Here is a 19,367-nt window from a genome sequence, read left to right as displayed (position 1 = left end):
GGAGGTGATAATGCTTGTTGTTGTTGCGCCTCCTTCCATATGGTAGTGCTGAAAGTGGAGTAGCTGCTGTTGCTACAACTGGCTGGTCCCTTAAAGCCCAGCTGTGAAACTCCATATGGATGAGGGGAGCAGTTGGTTCTCCTGACCTAGATGTAGGAACAATTTCTCCGGGTTTTTCTTTAAACTCAGATCTGCTGCAGTTTGCTGGCGTAACGTAAAGCTTTAATTCCGAGTGTCCATGATGAAGGCACTGGGGGCCATCATGAAATAAGGTGCAGGTCGCCTCTTTCTGGAAGCATCTAGGCTGAACATTGAAGCAGATTGATTAATGGAAGTGCCCAGCCGCAATACGTGAATTTGCTTCGCTTTTGTTCTTGGAGAAGTACACTGTGCAAACCTCTTCATCACCAAATAGACAGCGATGAAGATAATTGATACCCTTCCAACTTCTCCATATATATATATATATATATTTTTTTGCACACTACAATTACACTCGTGATTGAATACATGTTTTCTAGTCAAGGACCTGCAGAAATCTTTTCATGACTAAAATAGGAGAAACAATTATAATTTTTTTACAGATTGAAAATTCTTATTTGCCTTTTGACATCTAAATATTGACTTTTTGTACGCTGCAGCTCTGTCAAATTGGATGGAGGGCATCTGGTCTCATGTTTTTTAAAAAGTTTTCCCTCAGATTCTCGATTTCATTTAAAATGTTACTTTCGCTGGGCCATTTTTTTTCTTCCTTTACACATTAACATGCTATTGTTGTGACCATTTCATTGTAGGCAAGACTGTACACATTTAGGGTTACTGATGAAACAAAACATCCCCAAAGCATGATGCTGCCACCACTGCGTTTCACTGGGTTTTTAGGATGAGATGCACTTTTAGTTTTTCACCACACACACACGCACGCACGCACGCACGCACGCACGCACACACACAGCATTTCCAATTTGGGCTAAAAATTTAAGCTTGTACTGTTCTGACCAGATCTTTTTTTTTCTTTCTGTTTATTTCCTCCACAAGGTGTGTGGTGGACAATGACTTAATCCACTGGTGAAATTAAACTGTTATCTGAATTGTGGGTTCAACACACCAAAAAGAAATAGTCACGTTTTGCAGAAATGTAATCGATTCAGAAGTGCAAAAGCAGACGCAGATCTAAAAGCTGTGGGACATAAATCTCTCTGGAGATTCATCCCTGACCCGCCTGCAGAGCTCCTTGGTCTTTGTGACGTCACTGGTTCACTGATGTTCCCTGGTAAACCTCAGTAGCCTTGACAGAGAGCTATTTTATTACACACAGTCATATTGGGTAAAAATGTTTAGTTTTTTTTGAAAAACTCCCAAGCTTTACTTTTCTCCTTACAACATGGATGCAACTTTGTGATGGTCAATTGCATAAAATTTCAATGAAATACTTCTACTTTATAAAGTCTTATTGAAGGCACTTTTGCCTGGATAGTTTAGAGTGTTATAGTAAAATTTAGTTACACAATAGAGGAAAAAAAAAGAAAAAAGTAAAACACCTGAACCAGATTCAAACGTATTGTTTCTGTTTAGATTCTCGGACCACAATTTGTGCTCAAACCAAACGATACCTGGAACGGATTTAATGATGTAGCTGGCAGTTTTTTTTCCACGTCTGACTGACTGACATGTCGGCGCCATTCCGACGCGCCGCCCATTACCCATCACCTTGTTTTGTTTTTTTTTTTGGCTCTTGATTTAGGGGATGAGGGGGTTGAAATCATTGCCTGCATGTGTGTTTAGGTTGATTTCCATCACTTTTTCACACGAGCCCTGGAGGCTGCAACGAAGAGCACACCTCAAGATGCGACAGCCCATGAAAAGGTGTGGGCTACGCGCAGCGCTTCATGTTGATTTGTCGTTTGTGTGTCGACGTGCCTGATGCGATGTCGGTGATAAACGGGTTATGTCCGGTGAGAGTGCGTGAAGCTCAGCAGACGAGAGAGAGGTGTAAACGCTCCCCGTGATGATCAACACTGACTCACAGTCTCCCTGTGTTAGAAATGTTGCATAATCCTCTGCTTCCCTTTCTGGGGAAAAGAAAAAAAAAACAACCAAACTTCAAAGAGCAAGTCTGCAAGTACATACTGAAATGTTCTGAAAACACACAAGCTGTTCTGACCAGGAGCTGTAATATGTAATGAGGCTGTATATCGTGGAACTACTTCTGATGGGTGTTGAGATATCCGACAGAAACGGCTTCCTTTTTAGGTAGCACTATCATGATATCACACTAATAATAAAACAGATGTAAATTCTCATTAGAAATCTGGCTTTAAAGGTAATACACTGACTTAAACTTACTTTGGGTTGGATATTTAAACTCTTTTTTTTTTTTTCCACTGAAGATGTTCTCATGACATCCAAAGTGACACTGCTGTATAAAAACAGCCAACAAATTTGATTATCCCACTCCTACAGTTTAAATTTTTATGAGGTGGCGTAGAAAGTGCTTAATGTTTTTGTTTTTTTTTGTTCCATAGAGATACGCTGCCCCTCCACCACCTGTTGCTGTGAATGTTCAGCCAGCTGGCTGAAATAATAAAAGAAAAGGCTTCCGAAACAACAATGTGCCAATTAAAGGAATGCCATCTGTTGCTGTTATGGTAAAGATGTTTTAAGCTGACTGCAGATAAATTAACTCCCTAATACCAGCTCATTATAGTTTTTTAAAGAAACAGAATAAGGTATAATAAGCATTGTTACTCGAAAACGAATAGTATTTTTTTTTCCTTATCTGTGTTTGATGTTTTGACTAAGTCTAAATATCTTAACCACAGTAGATAAATATAGAATCATAACGTTACAAATCAATGTTTTTCATCAGTAGGAATAATTGTTGGTTTTATACTATTAGGTCATAATGACTTATTTGCTTTAAATGATTGTGTTATTAGCACAATCATATTATTACTTAAGCTTACTATACATTTTAAATTTCATACAAATCTGCCTAAGCCAAAAAAACCCAAAAAACTAGACGCATGCAGAAGTGAGAAACAAGTTTTTAAAAAAAAAAAAAAAAATAAAATAAAAATAAACCTATCTTCTAATTTACTAACAAGTCTTTTTAATCTGGGATTTAAATGAGAAATTCTCACTGATGATGCTCAAGAAATGTAAACGTCCTGTCAGACAGTACTATGGAGATCGAAGGTAGCAGAAATTTGTGGTAAATATGTAATCTAATGAAAACTGATTGCAAAATATGATGAATTATCCCAAAACACATTTATATTTAGGGGTAATGAGGAATCATCTTAATGTTAGAGATATTAGGAAAATGACACACTGGGTCAAATCAGGGAAGGAAAAAAAAAAACCCAGCATCACAGTATTGTTTGAAGTCTTAGGTCATACTGTATGTAATTTGGTTTCTATGCCAGCAGTTACTGTGCTGTTTCTTTTGTTGTTTAATATTACATTACAAAGTTTTTGTTGATCAGTAATTACCCTCTCATTATTTTCCCTCTGTTTAGTCAGCCTTCCTCACATTCGGACAGTCTTGCATGCAGAGTGTCTTTTTGTCCATTGGTTTTCACAGTCCAGTTGTTTTTCAGAGAACTTAACAAGTGGACATGTTGGACCAAAGTGTTCTTTCCAAACTCTCGACGTCTGTGAACTGAAATGCACTTTAAGAAAAGGACAGATGAATTCTAAATCCTATAAAGACTTAATCGGTTGTTTTTTCTCACCGTTTTAAATATGATTGCATTTGTAATTTATAGAAGGAGTGAAAATCATATTTTTTCCAAAAAGAAAGGTTGCTGTAAATGAATTCTTGTGCATAGTCTTTACTTTGGCCATGTTGAAATACTCTAATGAAATGACACAAACGAAACGTCTCGGATACTAAAGATGTCAACATTTATTAGCACGCTTAAAAAACCCCCATAAGGTTTTAAAAATAAATTCTGCAAATGTTTTATGTGAGAAATGTTCGGGTCAACAGAATTTTTCTGGCTTGTACAAAACCTCAAAGCTTCCTTGAGGTTTCTGCTTCAGGTGAGCAAGGAGGCTAAAATCCATACTCTGTAGGAGTCTCACTGTGGGTGCGCACGCTTTAATGTGATGGGAAGTCAATGTTAACCTCCAGATTTTCAAATACAGTGAAAGTAACACCAGTAATATAAAAAAAAAGTTTATATTTAAGCCATCAGTTTTCTTTCTTAAGAGCGCCAACTAGGGTTGACTCATCACAGTGGGCATTAAATATGAAATATTTCAAATAAAATGTTAGACAAGCATCTCCACCGAACTCGGAGTATTGACTTAAATCAGGTTTGGCTTTTTACATAAAGTCAATACCAGATATAAGAACTTTGTTAAACCGGAGCTTATTATTGTATTGTTAGTCACAGCTATTGACAGAGGGATAAAATGCTAATATTGTCCAGTTATTGATCCGCTCAGTCAGAAGTTAAAGTACGGAGAGGAGCATAATGGCACAGTTGTTGGTACATGCAAATGCAAATCTGAGTTAGGCTGGGGCACCTAGCTGCAATCTGATTGGATGGCTCAAATGGTGACAGTAATGGTTTTATAACCTTTTGAGACACAATCACGAATAACACGGAACAAATCCACATCAAAACATACATAGAAATGGAAAATGTGTGAACTTATGTTACCGTTTATTTAAGTAACAACTTTATGAAAGATGAATATGTAACGGTGGTATTTGCTGAATAATTTTACACTTCTTAGCTAGAAACATGAAAAAAAGCTAGCAAAGATGAGATTTAAATGTACCACTACGTTTTGTAATTATTTGAGGGATACATTTTGCTAAATTTGTGTGGGATCACAATTATGAAAGCTAACATTAGTGTAGAAAAAATGGGCACAGAAACTGCAAAAACAATTCTATTGAAACAATAGACTGACAAATTAATAAAAATGAATAAAATAAAAAACCTTACCTGCACAAGTGAAGTCAGTGGGAGCGCACACACAGTTTTACAAGTGGGCAGCATGCAGGAAACCGAGAGAGAAACACAAAGACGAGTTGAACGTGTGTGGGTGTGAAAATGCTTAACACGACTTTAAGGGTTAGCTTGGATATTTTTTGAAGTGAGGTTTTATTATTGCTAGGTTCACTTACCAAGAGTACACATCTGTCATCTCACAGACGGTGGAAGCTAGCAACCTGTACCCACTGCATCTGCCGAGTCTCAACAGCAGATTCGGTGAACCAGTTAACCATCCAGATAGTTTTTCAAACAACTTTGCGATCCGGAAAACAAAGGAACATGTTCCTCTGCAGAACTAATGTCAAATAAAAATTGAACAAAAGTCTTCATGTCATTGGGATGCAACAGTATCAAAGTCAGATAAAATGGAGGCTATACAGTATATCTGACTAGAAGTTAGCATTCACCATTCTGAGGACTTTTTTCAAATTTACAAACATTCACTTTGATATGTCATCTGTCTTCTTCAGAGAGAATTGTTACCAATAATAACTTCGCAAAAAAAAAATCTAAAATAACCACTTCCTATTTCAATGTAAGCATGGTTGTGTAGTTGCCCCACTAATGCCTGTTGATGCATATTTTACACAAATCAAGGAATTGTATCGGAATCACTTTACTGCAATCTAGTAGTCATAGTTGTGCCTCATTATTCCTAATTTTGATCATTTGCATTTGAAATGACAAAATTCATGAATTGTGTATGAAATACTTAGATTATGCTTGACACCAAAAACACAAGTAACATTGACTGAATTTAATCTGACATAATGATGGACTTCTTTGGTTCTCATTGATGATTATTTTGGTCCATCAAACCACATTGGGATTTTCCCCTCCAATAGGCAACACTGGAGAGGCAAACAATTATTACAAGACAATATTTCTAATCAGTAGACTCTAGAGCTGCTCTAACTCTTTGTGCTCCGCATCATGTCAACCTCTGATACACCGGACAACAGTATAAGCATCATCACATACATTTGCAGCATTTCTGCAAATACACTGCGCAGAGTAAAACACTATGGTGGGAGTAGAGTTCCCTTCTTTGGGTTTCTGTCCTCACTCAAGTGGAACAAGAGGACGACTCTCTAGAACCTTCTTTATGTTTAACGTCAGAGCAACTCATCTGCAATTAGTATGGGTGAGTTTTCTTAGGGAGGAAGTCTTCCACAGCACCGGAACCTTCTCCTGGGTTGGGATGTCCTCCAGATTCCCAAATGGCTCGTCCATCCGGGGCTAACGGGATCTGGGTCTGCTTCCTTGTTTCCGTTCAATCAAGATGCCAGCTGCATCTCATCTCCTAGAGACGGGCTAGAAAAGGACGTGAAGGGATCACCATCATCTCCTGAGCTGATGGTGTGACAAATAAAAGGCGGATGGCCAAGGTCTGTTTGACCTGATTCTGTTCCTGTATTGTTCTATTGGGACTCGCTCCTCCTTTCCATCTCTGCTCCTGACTTTAAGTTGCTTTTGTTTACCTCAGTAATTCCTTGTCTGGTGATTTATGGATTATTGGGGAGGCATCTCACCGTTTTGGTGGGGGGAGGGTGTCGAAGCTTTAGATGGTCACACACTCAGTCATGGCATTGATCTCCTCTCCGTGGGGCTCACAGAGTGCATCCCCTACTGTAACCTCGAAACGACGCCACAGAGCTCGTTGTGTCTCCAGAGCCACCCGTGTTTATGAATCCTAGTTCAAAGGACGCCCCTCGTTTCTCCTGATTAATAAACGCAGCCTTTTCCGCTGAGATGGTACTTTCGTTCAAAAATCAATCACCTCTTTAGCGCTTGCTTTAATTGGCTCGTTATGCCTGCCATCGCAGCCCTATATTTATTTACAGCTTAAATAAATCTGAAGCAATACATGAAAACATAGCGGCATAGCATGCCACACATAAATTCTGCCGCCATTTCTTCAGCATAATATAACAGTAATGTATTCCTCAGACAAATGGGCAGTACGCGTAAGAACGGTGGCCCGTACAGCTGACAGCTACAGCAGGGGCAGATTCAAATAAATAATTTAAGCGCTGAGAAATCCTAAAGGTTACATCTTTTCTTAAATTAGGTTTTATTCACAGATGTGTAAAACCCATCACCACCATGTCATTCTACGTCAAATTAATGCACGAACGCACACGACGGGTTTCTCGCAGGTCAGCTTGAAGTCGTGTTTTGAAAAAGCCGTGCTGCTCTTTTTCTTTTCACCAAGCTTCTGTGGAGACAGGTTCATAATCCCCGTGTTGATGAAATTACGCTATAGAGTATCAGCTAAACCTAAAGCTCTAGGATTATGAGAACGAGAGAGATAAACAAGAAAGAGATTAAGCGAATGATGGAAGTCCGCTGACTTGACGGAGCTTTGCTTCGCAATTTTAATTTGATTTCCTTCAATAAAACAACAAAGTCTGCAAAGTCAGACTTCATGTACATTTAATGAGCTCTAAATCTTGAATCACATTGGTGCAAATCTCTCAACAAACGCAGTTGTTGGGGTAATTACTTTTAGAACAAATGCGGACAAAAATAAAGACGGACATCCTTAGAAAACGCCACAGAAAAAGCAAATAGAGCCAAACTTCTGATTTTTACTATTACTTTTTGTAAGATTTCAAACATAACCCACTTTCCATAGATGATATGGAAAGTGGATTTAAATTGTATAGATTTCACTTGTTGGATTTATTGACAGCTGCACAGTGGCGCAGTTGGTAGCACTGTTGCCTTGCAGCAAGAAGGTCCTGGGTTCGATTCCCGGCCGGGGTCTTTCTGCATGGAGTTTACATGTTCTCCCTGTGCATGAGTGGGTTCTCTCCGGGTACTCCGGCTTCCTCCCACAGTCTAAAAAACATGACTGTAAGGTTAATTGATCTCTCTAAATTCTCCCTAGGTGTGAGTGTGTGTGTGCATGGCTGTTTGTCCTGTCTGTCTCTGTGTTGCCCTGCGACAGACTGGCGACCTGTCCAGGGTGACCCCGCCTCTCGCCAGGAACGTAGCGGGAGATAGGCACCAGCACCTCCCGACCCCAATAGGGACAAAGGGTGAACAGAAAATGGATGGATGGATTTATTGACAGCCCACGTAGTGTGGCTGTTTTAGATCAACACCATGCATTTTGAGGATCTTGGTTTGACTTTTATGCAAACAAAATCCAACAACAAGCATTGTTATCATAAACACCCGGCAGGGGTGTTATTTGACCCCACGATGCCTCTCTACGCGTATGTGCTCATCTTCATTTACTGCAGTAAGTTAAATATACTTGTTTGCCTCCTACGCATCGTATAACGTACTGCACACGAGTTGATTTCATTTCTCTAATCAGACTTCTGTGCTTTCTTTATTTTGTTATCTGTAACTAACTATGTGAAAACTGAAAAGGTACAGGAAGAAGAGGAAAGCAATCAATCCAATTTTCTGTCAACACTGTTAAGAAATAGAGGAGGAGGTGACAGGGTGATTAGACATTAACAGATGGTTTGGGAAAATATGCATCTGTTTAGATGTCAGATCTTAATAACTTAGCAGAAACTGCTACGGTAGATTTTATTTTACTTTTACTGTGGTAAAAGGTTAGAAAGAAAATTTAATTGGTCTTATTTGAAACAAGCAAGCAACAATTACACCTAATGCAGCCAAGATGTGTTATGGACTATTAATTATGTTAAACATTTTTTAAACCGATTTATTCGGTAGAGACTTACGTAGAGACTTGGCCAGAAAATTAGAAAGAACAGCAACTAGAAAAGTCCTAAATTTAGTTTCAAGTGCTTCTTGGTAAATGTTTTGTTTTCTTTTGTTATTAACCTCGGATCTGTGTTACAGGTTCCTTTCAGGCTTTTCCTTCGCCTGCATTCAGATCCAAATGAATAAGAAAAGTTACATCTTTCATAACTGACATCTACATGACACTGAAGGTGTGAATTGGATCTCTGAGATATTGTAGTCAAAAGATGGAAGTACCTTTTACCAAAGAGAGATGTAGGTTTTTTGACCAGGAAAATCAAATATTCACACTGATTGGTCTGGTTGCATTCATTAAAATGCATTTATCTCCAATTAGGTGGTATGATAATTTGGACAGCCAAAAAGAAAATGGCTGATGCATGTCTGTATAAATGCTTTGTACATCACACAGACAACGGTTCTATTTTGGTGCTCGTTTTTGGTCCTCAATTTTGGATTATGTGTATTTATACGTTTGCCTGACTGGAACCTGGATTATTTATTTTTCCTTTAGGAAATGTGAAGAAGTGTGAGAGCGACAGTAACAGGAGCGCTGTATAGTAAGTAGCTCATGGATAACAGTAGCCAGAGGGAAGAAAAATTCAGAACTGCTCTGCTGGTTTCATAAGAAAAACTGAGGAGTATTCCTATTAGCAGTTTTTACAGACATGGATTACAAGATACCACATCCGTGCATAACTCTGGTTATGCTCTTGAATAGGTTGCTATGTGAAAACAATGTTGAGGTTTTTTAAAAAAAATTTAATACAGATTTGGGAACAAATCATAATTTGTCACAAGTATCTCTTGTAACAAACTGTGAACCATGAACAAAAAAAACACTTGCATTGTGGCTGAAATAAAGAGTGGATCCAATTTCTTCCACAGTGACGCAAAAGATTCGCTGCTGTCGGTGCCAACGGCTGCAAAGAAGCAAAAAGAGACTAAATCCTTACTGGGGCAAATGCTACTTTCTCAGCACGGTAGCCGAGACTGTTATTGCTAATAATAAATAGCCCGTTTGTTGTGTTTATCAATTAGTAAATCCAACAGATGTTCAAACTCGGAACTGCTTTACAGTTTGCTTTGTTGTCATTGCCAGATCCCAGTTTCAGAGGTAAATGGAGCCCAGAATAAGCAGCTACCAGCTCTAGTTCTAGGTTACTGTCATCAGATTAATTTGGCTTTTCATAGTCAGTTTAGTCGTTTGTTTTGGTTTAAGATTCCTCATTGCGCTTTGGTGTTATGTATTTTTATTCAGCTCTGTAGCTGTGGTTCTAGTGTATTTTGTTTGATTTTAAAAGCTCATATTTTCTATCCTGCTTGGGTTTTTACTGCTTTGGTGTCCTCTTCAATCCTTTTTTTTTTTTTTTTGGTGACAATTTCTCCTGTTGGCTCTTGTCTGATATATTTACTTTTCTGTTTTTGTTTTCCCATGTTCCCTACATGTTCTACCAGCCATTTCTCCCATTTCCTCAGTACAGCTGCAGTTATTTGCCTTCCCTCAAAGCTGCACTCAGTTTCTAATCTACAACCTGATCCTTGTTCAGTAATCAACTCTCTTTGCATCAATATCTTTCATCCGGTCGGTTCTTCGTCAAACCGCCCCGTTACACCACCATCCTCTCTTGTCCGTTACTTCTTAGTTTTCAAGAGAACTTTTATTTCTTTTTTATTTTCCTGCTGCTTCCTTATATTTTGGCTTCTGCACATCACTATTATGGAACCAGCAAAAAAAAAATTGCAAGAATTTGCATTTTGTGTTGGAGAAAAAAATGCAAAATGTAGAACGTGATATCTATTTTTAAGACGCCATACTCATCAAACAGACTAATATTTTTAGTGAAAGTGACACATAATCAATTAAAATATCATCAATAAAGGGGATACTTCCCTTTATTTAAGCAAAGGAGCTGAAAAAAATACAACTAAAGAAAATCTGGACATTTAGAATCTCAACTCCTGTTTTATGAACATGCAGAAATCTTGGCTGCGTTCTTTTCTTTCTTTGTTTCTCTCCTTGCTCTTCACAGATGCTGTTATTCTTTGTTGTTACATCTCTTTTCCTCTCTCTCTCCTCCGGTTCAGATGTGCGGCGCCCGCCGCAGCAGCGGATGTCACGCGGACATTCGTACGAAGAGAGAACTTCGTGGAACCCGAAGTGCTCTGCGGTAGCCGACCGTCAGATGCTGCTTCTCGACGAACTGGAGGCGGTGAGAGCAGCTTCTCATCTGTTGTGTCGTCTTTGTGTCTTCTTTTTCTGGGTGAATCTGATGTACTCCTGCACAATAGCACTTTCATCCTGCTCCACTTTGAAATTAAGTTAGGACGCAGACCCAGAATCTCAATGAGAGTTATGATTAAAAAAATCTCAGTACTTGTGGGGGGGGGGAAAGAAAAATAAGTTGATGCTCCACAGTATTAAAAGGTTTTGTGTTGAAGTCCAAGTGTGGTCTGGAAAGGACTTTCTATAGCAAATAAGTTTTTTAAATATATGTTCATAATACTGTTTCACTTTTCATCAAGTTATTATGAGTTTGTCCGTCAGAAAGATCCTTTCAAAAATCTGAAAAGTTTCAGAGCAAGCAGTTTTTTCCCCCCCAAGGACAGTTGGATTGTGAAAATCTGTGTGTAGTTCCTGCTTCTTTGTTTTGTTTTGTTTTTTTTGTTAGTTTTTTTTAAGGGAACCAAACAAAATGGCTGATATCCTAAAAAGAAACAACTTTGAGCACTCGCTAAATGAAACGTAAATTATTATGCCAAATCATGTCTTGCATTTGTTTCTTTTTTTTTCTTTAATGCAAAAGTGATAAAATTATCCCCACGGTTTAACGGCTCCATTTGGTCTCTTATCTTGCGTACAATCTGCCTCTAGTTTCCGTTCTGTTGTATTTCTTGGTTGTTGGTAGCAAGTTTGGGCCAGCTACCAGTGTCAAGGCTTTTGTAGTTTTAACACTATTAGCCTTTTAAAGGAGATGCCAGAGAAATTATTGAAGAGATCTGAGTATTTTCTGAACCACAGAGTTGCGATGTGTGTAGCAACAGGCAGCTGGGTGGAAGAAAGTCGCTGCTCCTGTCCCAAACTTACATGAAACACGAAATCAGCTATTTGAAACTTCATCGGATGGCTAAAAACAAGGAAAGCCATCTGTCTTAATCAGATAAAATTGTTCTAAAACTGTAGTTGGAACAAAAAGGAGTTATCTCCCAACAGCACCGACATTATTGTGTATTTATCTATAAGTAGCAGAACACAAAGGGATCATTGTCAAATTGTGATTAAAACTAACATTTTTAATTCAACCAGAGGTTCATTGTTGGTAAATATCGGTGTGAGTGTGCGCATTATTTTACATTATTTTATTTCAGTTTGGTTTGCCAGATCAATCTGCTCTGGTTTTGGTTTCACATCGCTGCGATGTTTCACGACCCTCTGATGTCTCGTTCTTTGTCGTTCACTGTCCTGAAATTCTCATTCGCTCCTCTCCTTTCTTTAATTAATCTGGAGACGTTTTCATCTTCTCCGCTTATGGCCTGGAATCGTTCCACCTTCTCAATTATGAATCAGAATCAATTTATCTCTAATGACGAATGCCACCGTACAGTATCTGATATGTTGTTTTCTTTTTCTTTTTTCCCCCCTCCTTCAATATTTCAAGCCTGGGAACGTAGAGTGCTCTAACACTTCAGATAAATTATTACTCTGTCACCAAGTGTAAAAAAAAAATGAATAATGGATTAGAGGATGAATAATGGACTATAAAAATCTCATTATAATAAAGAAAAGCCGCAAATTCCAAATATCTGGTGCTCATATAGCCGTAAAGATCACTGACCTTTGTAGTTCGTACAGGTCCTTGTAAGGGTTATTTATCTCCTTTTGATCTTTTATTCATATTAGAACCCTACGCAAAGTTAAGGTTTGCTTAAAGTTCATCCCCACTCCTACGCCCCAAGAAATCTAAAAGAAAATGAAGCTTGAATTTCTATTTTTTTTCCTCCTAAATATCTAAAAATTGTGCATTCCTATTCAGATACTACCTTAAATGAACTCCAGTGAACCTCCCACAGAAGTCACCTAATGAGTAGATAAAAATCCTCCTGTGTGCAATTTAATTTCACTAGAAATGGAGACCTTTTGTGAAGACTTAAGAGGTTTTCTTGTTTTTTTTTTGTTTTTTTTAGAGAACATCGGGGAACAAACAGCAGCAAAAAAAAAAAAAAAAAGACCAACGCACACGGCAGGAAAGGTCATGGGAGAAAGTTGTGGAGGAGTTAAAGCAGAATGAGGTTATAAAAAACAATATCCCAGAGTTTGAACGTCTCATGGAGTGCCTTTGAATCCATCTTCCAAAAACTGAAACAGTGCGGCACAACTGCGAACAAAAAAAAAACAACAACCTAAAAACAATGGACGCCCACCTGAACTAATAAGGCAAGCAAGGAGAGTCAGCTAGCCTGTTAAACTGTTAGTGGTGCACACCGCAAATCTTCCAGGAAAAAAACGGCATTGTTAAAAGAAAACCCACATAAGTTCAGTTTAAAGGTTCCCACAAGTCATGTAGACGTGGAAGGTTCTCTGCTCTCAGGAGACCAAAACTAAAGAGAACTACATGTGAAACGTTACAAATGGCAGAAAGCTAACATGCTAAGGCTATGTTTACACAATATGTACAGTAAGTTAGACCCAAACACGCTCGTTTTCTTGCCCGTACAAGACGTGTAATGTTACAATTGTTGACTTGCGTGTTCTATGACTTTGTGTTTTTATGACGTGAAGCACTTTGAAATGCCTTGTTGCTGAAGTGTGCTCTAGAAATGAAATTTGATTTGATGTACATCCAACGTTTTCCAGCCTAAACATCCCAATTCTTCTTTTTAACCCCCAACAAAATCCAGTCTGTGCCACTTCCACATGTCGGATACGCATCCGATTGTTTTCAAAGCGTCCCCCGGTCTGAACGGTCATGTCGCAACTTTATCCGGCTTTTCTGTCATTGATGCCAGACATGCATCAGAACACCGCACCAGAAGAAAAGGCCAGTTGAGGTAAATCAGGATGTAAACAATGGCTAAAAATTACAATGAGAAATTTATGAAAGAAGTCTGTCGCTGAAGTGCAAACCACTCCTAGCTCTGACTGCACATCCAAACAGTATTGACTGCAATTTTCTTTTCAAAAATTGCAGTCAATACTCCACAAAAGGCCGTTGCTTACTTTCGATTAGCTTCCTTAAAGTTGCTATGATCTTGTGACGATACTGTTGGATAAACTTTTAAATTGATCCACAAATCTATTATTACTCTTCTTCCGCGCATGTGGGTCACACGGAAGTCTCACTGCTGTCGGGTTTAATTGGCAGCATGAAAAAATTGGTAGCAAAAAAAAAAAAAAAAGTCAGAATTGAGCATCGAGACCTGCTGTGCGAACGTAGCCTCAACCCTGAACACGCTTTGAAAACGAACGTTCACAGATTCTCTCCATTCAATAAGACGGACCTAGAGCTGAGGGTTTTTTTTTTCCCTAGATGTGCAAAACTGGTGATGCCACGGTCTGCTTCTGTGAGTTGTAGGTCATTTAGACATCCAAGTAAAGAAACTTCGGAGAAACAACACAGGCACCTTTAGTCTCCCAATGCATAAAGAGAGTCGCAGAGAGGATCAGACGGAGATGATGATGACCCGACAGTCGTTTCGGAGGATGTGAGAAAACGAGGCGGACAGGGCGCCGCGGTGAGCCTAGAGGTGTGAGCGCGTTAGATAAGCCATTATCGCCACCAGAGAAGGACACCGGGCCGTTGTTTCATCACAGCCCTTTTCTTTTCCCTTTTGTGTTTTCAATCATCTTCAATGCGAGCTACGGGAAGAGAAAAGTCTGACACAGATTGATGCGCTGCTAGTGTCTGCTCTGCTCAGAACAACAGACACTCATTCATCACAGTTACAACAGCCATTGTGAGGCGTCGACCCAATACGGCGTCCAACACAGTGGTCAGAATCACCACAGCAACAACGATAAGACCCTTAGTAACTGTTGTTTGTGCAATGTAGGACTTGTTGTCTTTGGTGGTACTTCTGACAATTTTGTGACATTGGTTTATCTGACTTAAGATGACTGATCATGTTTTTTTTTCTTGTTTGTTTGTTGTTGTTGTTTTTTTTTTGCAGGGGAGGCGCATTGCGTCAGCCAGGGCCCATCTCCTGCGACGCACCATCAGCGTTCCAGTGGAAACTCAGTTTCCACAGTTCCACAGCCAGCTTTCCACAGAGAGCGGTAAGCAGCCCAAAGCTCCCCGCTGCTAACGCCGAGCTCTCAAGTTTTTTTCCTTTCTTTTTTTTTTTTTGGACAGAATTTCACTGGCTTCACAGGCAATTTCATCTGCGACTGTCAGCAAAGATGTTTGATTCACTGAAATCGGAAGTTTTCACGCATTTGAGTCAGACTTGAGCCGAGTGGAGTCGGTGAGGTGAACGTCCCTCCAGGGAAAAAGGAAGGTTTTGCTGCCCAGCTCAACGAGGGGATTTGTGTCGTGTTTTGTTTCTACCACTTGTCCACTAGATGGAGAGCTTGCTGCTTTGCACTGTTGCTCTGCACTCATCACACTTCAACACTCAAAAATAGATGTAAAAGTTTTTTCGTTGGCATCCAGTCTTTAGGCCTAAGTGTATAAACTTGATCCAAATAGAGAATCTTAATTAAAGCTCAGGGTTGACAATCAACACATAAAGTCAGATCTGGAAAGAAGGTGGTGCTAATTGGCATGCAACCTATCGAGGTGTTTTGGTAATCAGGTGTTTATTTATTTTTTCTTATTTGAGTCACATCTCAGACTTCTGGGCAAGAAAACAAGGATGCAAGTTTATGGCCTGTTTGAATTTCTATCTCGTTTTTTTTTTTGTTCTCCGTATCTCGGCCGCTATATAGCTAACTTGTTAAATTACACAGTCAGCTGATTTCTGGACAAATATTGGATGGAGCAGCACCTTTACGCTTGTGGCTCGTAAAGGACAAGAAGCACACATCATGGTTTTAAAATGGGGCTAAGGTTTTGTGTCTGTGTGACTCGATACACAAACTCTTAATTAATATTAGACATTTTGGAAGTGAAGTAATTTGAAAGTAAATACATGTAAAAAAAAAAAAAGCTGGTTTGTTTAAAGTTGAGTGGAAGGAAAAGGTGTAATTTCTGTTGTAGTTTGCATGTCATCTTACTTGGATAACCATATATATATACTGTATATATATATAAATACTTGGTATGATTTTGTGTTTTTGCAATGATCTCTCACAGCTTTTATACCTTTTAGAAAATTAAGATTCGTTTAAACCTAAATCTGCCCGGGGGTATGACTATTTTGGGGCTTAACTGCATATATTACTCGTCTGTCTCAAGCATCTCAACTGCAAGCACGCGTTTCATGCGTGCGCGTGCGTTTGTGTGTTCCGGTTCTTCACCCTGCAAAACCACAAACAATATTTGTAATTTAGTCGGCGTGCGTCCCACCTGCTCAGGCTTTCCGTTCAAAACGAGCAGCGTAAGGAAGGAAAACTACACGCCCATGAAGAGGTTTCAAACAAATTAGAGCGCGCTTTCATCTCGTTTGATCTCACCTGTCGCCTCCGTTCTTTTGAACTCGTCACGGTTTTGATGGGAACACGCATTCATTTTATGAAAATAGCAGAGCGCTAAGTAGTTGCTACAACTTGTTTTATTGGTCACACGTTGCACCTCTTTCCCGGTTTTTAATTTGCGTCGAGCTGCCGTGATTTATAAAGGATTAAACAGAGATATGCTTTTAAAGGATTTCATCTTGCAGCCCAAATGCTGCCTCTTATGTGTCTTTAATTCCTGCTTGTAATCCTTCCCCCAGAGCGCAAAATGACTATTAGCTCTGAAAAAGGGTGGCATGCAAGGATGTGAAAATGTACGCGCCAGCTTAATTTTACCAGTACCATAATAAAGAATAGCATTTAAACTTATGCTGTTTTGAAAATTTGAAAAGTCCCTGAAAATGTTGTCATTGAATTTGATTTTGAGTATTGAGTGATGCACCAGTGAAAAACCTGTAGCTACAATCAAACTATACTAGCATGTTTTTTTTTAAGTTAGTTTGTTTTTTAATGATTGGATATAAATTTTAATACTACTCAAAAATTCATATAATGTAAATATGCAATAAACCTGTAAAAGGCTCACTTTTTGTCTGAAATGTTACTTAAAACAACTAAATTTCTGCTTAGGAAAATAGGAAGTGGATGTTAATAAAACATTGTTACTCAGCGTTTTGAATAATTGTTGCTCAGTTTGAATTTCAGACATGTAGTCAGGTTTGCTCCTGATGTGAAAAGTTGAATGGAGCACCGTAGACCCAAAGATCTTCAGAAAGAAGATTATTGCAGGTCACGAGTCTGGTAACATATTAAAAATGTTCTGAAATAATTTGAAATCACCATTTAAAATAGAGTTTATGACTGGAGGAATAATTAAAACAGCTCCCAACATGTCAAGTTCCTACCGTCAAAACAAGTTCACCATGACATCAGACCGCAAGATGCAGAATACACCAATAAATCCATCAAGGACAAAGAACGTTTGAAATTAGCAAAACATATTACGAAAGAATATGGTGTTCTCTTTCCCCATGGCCATCTGAGTCCTCAGATTTGAATGAACCTACAACTTCAAGAGAAGTGCTCCTTAAGAAAACCCAATTTTGGCTTCATCCACATGTTTGTTTTGTTTCCCACGAGGATTGTAGTAAACTGCTAACTGCACTTCCGGTGGTCCTTAAAGGAGCAATATGACGTATTTTGCCAAGCACATAGTGCCATTTCATAGCACAATCAAGTAACTGTTACCCTCAGTTGTAAAAAAATGCTCTATATATCAAGTATAATTTAAAAGAAATGTGATTTTGTAATTTTACACATTGAAATTGGGCCACTGTCTCTTTAAAAACTCCTGCTCTTTCTGAAACTCCGCCTTCAGAAAGTGATCACATCGCTCCTTGATAAAGTTTTCACCAGCTTTGCACTGAGAAGTAGCTCCTATAACGAGCTCAGCAGATGCACAGTTCCACCAGGTGTTTGCTAATTGCTGCTGGCTAGTCTGAAGGAGCTGAGTGGGGCAGCGCTGCTGTGTGAGTCGGAGGCCTGGAAAACGCAACTCCAAGGAGGAGCTGTGTCTCAAAGGCGGGGCTAGGTCCACCCAGGCGTTTCGCACAGCTGAACGGTTGCCACGGGAGATTAAAAGATCTCTTAAACATGCATGAAAGAATCAAAGGAATGTTTCTGATGCCATGATGTAAAGCTCAAATTCAATTTTACACGATACCGCCTCTTTAAGGGTTACGGAAACTACACTAAAATCTCCCTGTTATTCAAAAAGAAAGTGGAAAAGTCTGATCGGAGAGGCGACATTTAGCGCAGCCGCAATTCCCTCCACCCAGATTTCTCTTGCTCCATGTGGAAACTGCCCCTCAGTCTCCTCCCTCCTGTTCCAGGCTCTGCTATGCTCTCGCTGCCTTGCTCTCCACAGAGGGGCTCAGTCAGACAGATGTAACACAGCAGCAGAAGCTGGAGCCGAGCTGAGCTGGCAGGCGGCGGGGGCCCAGACCAGTGCCAGTAGCTCTTATTGGAAAACCGCAACAGGACTAAAGTCGGCAGCGGAAGGACGATACATCATCCTACCTGTATCGGTTGAAGATCAGTTGGCGAGAGTTTCTTTTTTTTGTGTGTGTTTGTGTCTTAGTCAGGATGTGGGAGTGTTGATCTGAGCGCTCATCGTCACCCTGCGAGTTCACCATGGAGCCTGACACGAGCACCAATCAAGAAGCACCGAATGGTAAGAAAGGAGAAAAGAGAAGATGAGAACACTTGAAAGGGAGAACAGAGAAATAAAAAGTTTTTAAGCATGAGAGTTAGTTAGTTGGGTCACGTGTTTTTCCAGTTAGCCTATTTTTATTGCCAGGCTGTTGCCTTGGCCCTCTGTGGTCATCATGAATAGGACTTTAGAGCAGGGGGGGGGGTGAAGAGGTTAAAAGGGGGGTTACATGACAATACGATGAAATCACAGTGGAAGTACTCAACTTCAGCAGTCGTCTACTCCGTTTCGCTTTTGCAGCTAGAAAGTGCAGAAGTGTGAGAAAAGTGCGTGTGGGATTAGGAGCTCTCTGGGTTCTGATTGCGCTCGATCCGTTCCCGGCATGAGCCTCGTAAAAACACTGGAAGCGCTCCTCTCCTCTTTTGACCAGAATAATTAGCATATGCGAGGGCCGTGGGTGTGGGATTCCTGCTCCAACGCGGCACGATAATTTGGCGGTCGTGCGAATCCGTAGGTTCGCGGTCACCACGGCGTCAGAAGTACGTGGGGTGTTTGTGTGCTTCGAGAAAAACCCAAGAGCAGCACGAAAGAATGAAAAGTGGGATTTGGATAAAGTGGGGAGGAGAGATAGAAAGACGGAGAAAGAGAGCGAGAGAGTTATGTACACAAATAAATCGAGGGGGATCTGGACTGCGCTGTTAGCCGGTCGCTCTTATTCCCCCTCTCGTCTTCCACCGCTCTGAATGTTGGCGCTTAAACTTGACAGTTAAAACGCAGAAAGAAAAAAGAAGAAGAAGAA

At 39.7% G+C, this 19,367-nt stretch overlaps 1 protein-coding gene across 5 annotated transcripts in view; it reads left to right on the top strand.

Annotated features, from left to right (window-relative positions):
- The window catches only part of dab2ipb (DAB2 interacting protein b), a 178,630-nt gene that overhangs the window by 542 nt on the left and 158,721 nt on the right, over positions 1-19,367 (top strand). For 3 of the 5 annotated variants that reach the window (XM_032569310.1, XM_032569309.1, XM_032569311.1), the window contains exons 2-3: positions 10,833-10,957; positions 14,913-15,018. In XM_032569310.1, coding sequence (XP_032425201.1) covers positions 10,833-10,957; positions 14,913-15,018 — 231 coding nt within the window. Of the gene's footprint in view, positions 1-10,832; positions 10,958-14,912; positions 15,019-18,300; positions 18,590-19,367 lie in introns of those variants that run through there. The other 2 variants (XM_032569315.1, XM_032569314.1) reach the window with 1 other exon arrangement.

The sequence above is a fragment of the Xiphophorus hellerii genome, chromosome 8, assembly GCF_003331165.1.
Source record: "Xiphophorus hellerii strain 12219 chromosome 8, Xiphophorus_hellerii-4.1, whole genome shotgun sequence".
In the NCBI taxonomy this organism is placed as follows: Eukaryota; Metazoa; Chordata; class Actinopteri; order Cyprinodontiformes; family Poeciliidae; genus Xiphophorus; species Xiphophorus hellerii.
Note: the sequence above shows the minus strand (reverse complement) of the source record. Positions and strands in the feature narration are given on the sequence as shown.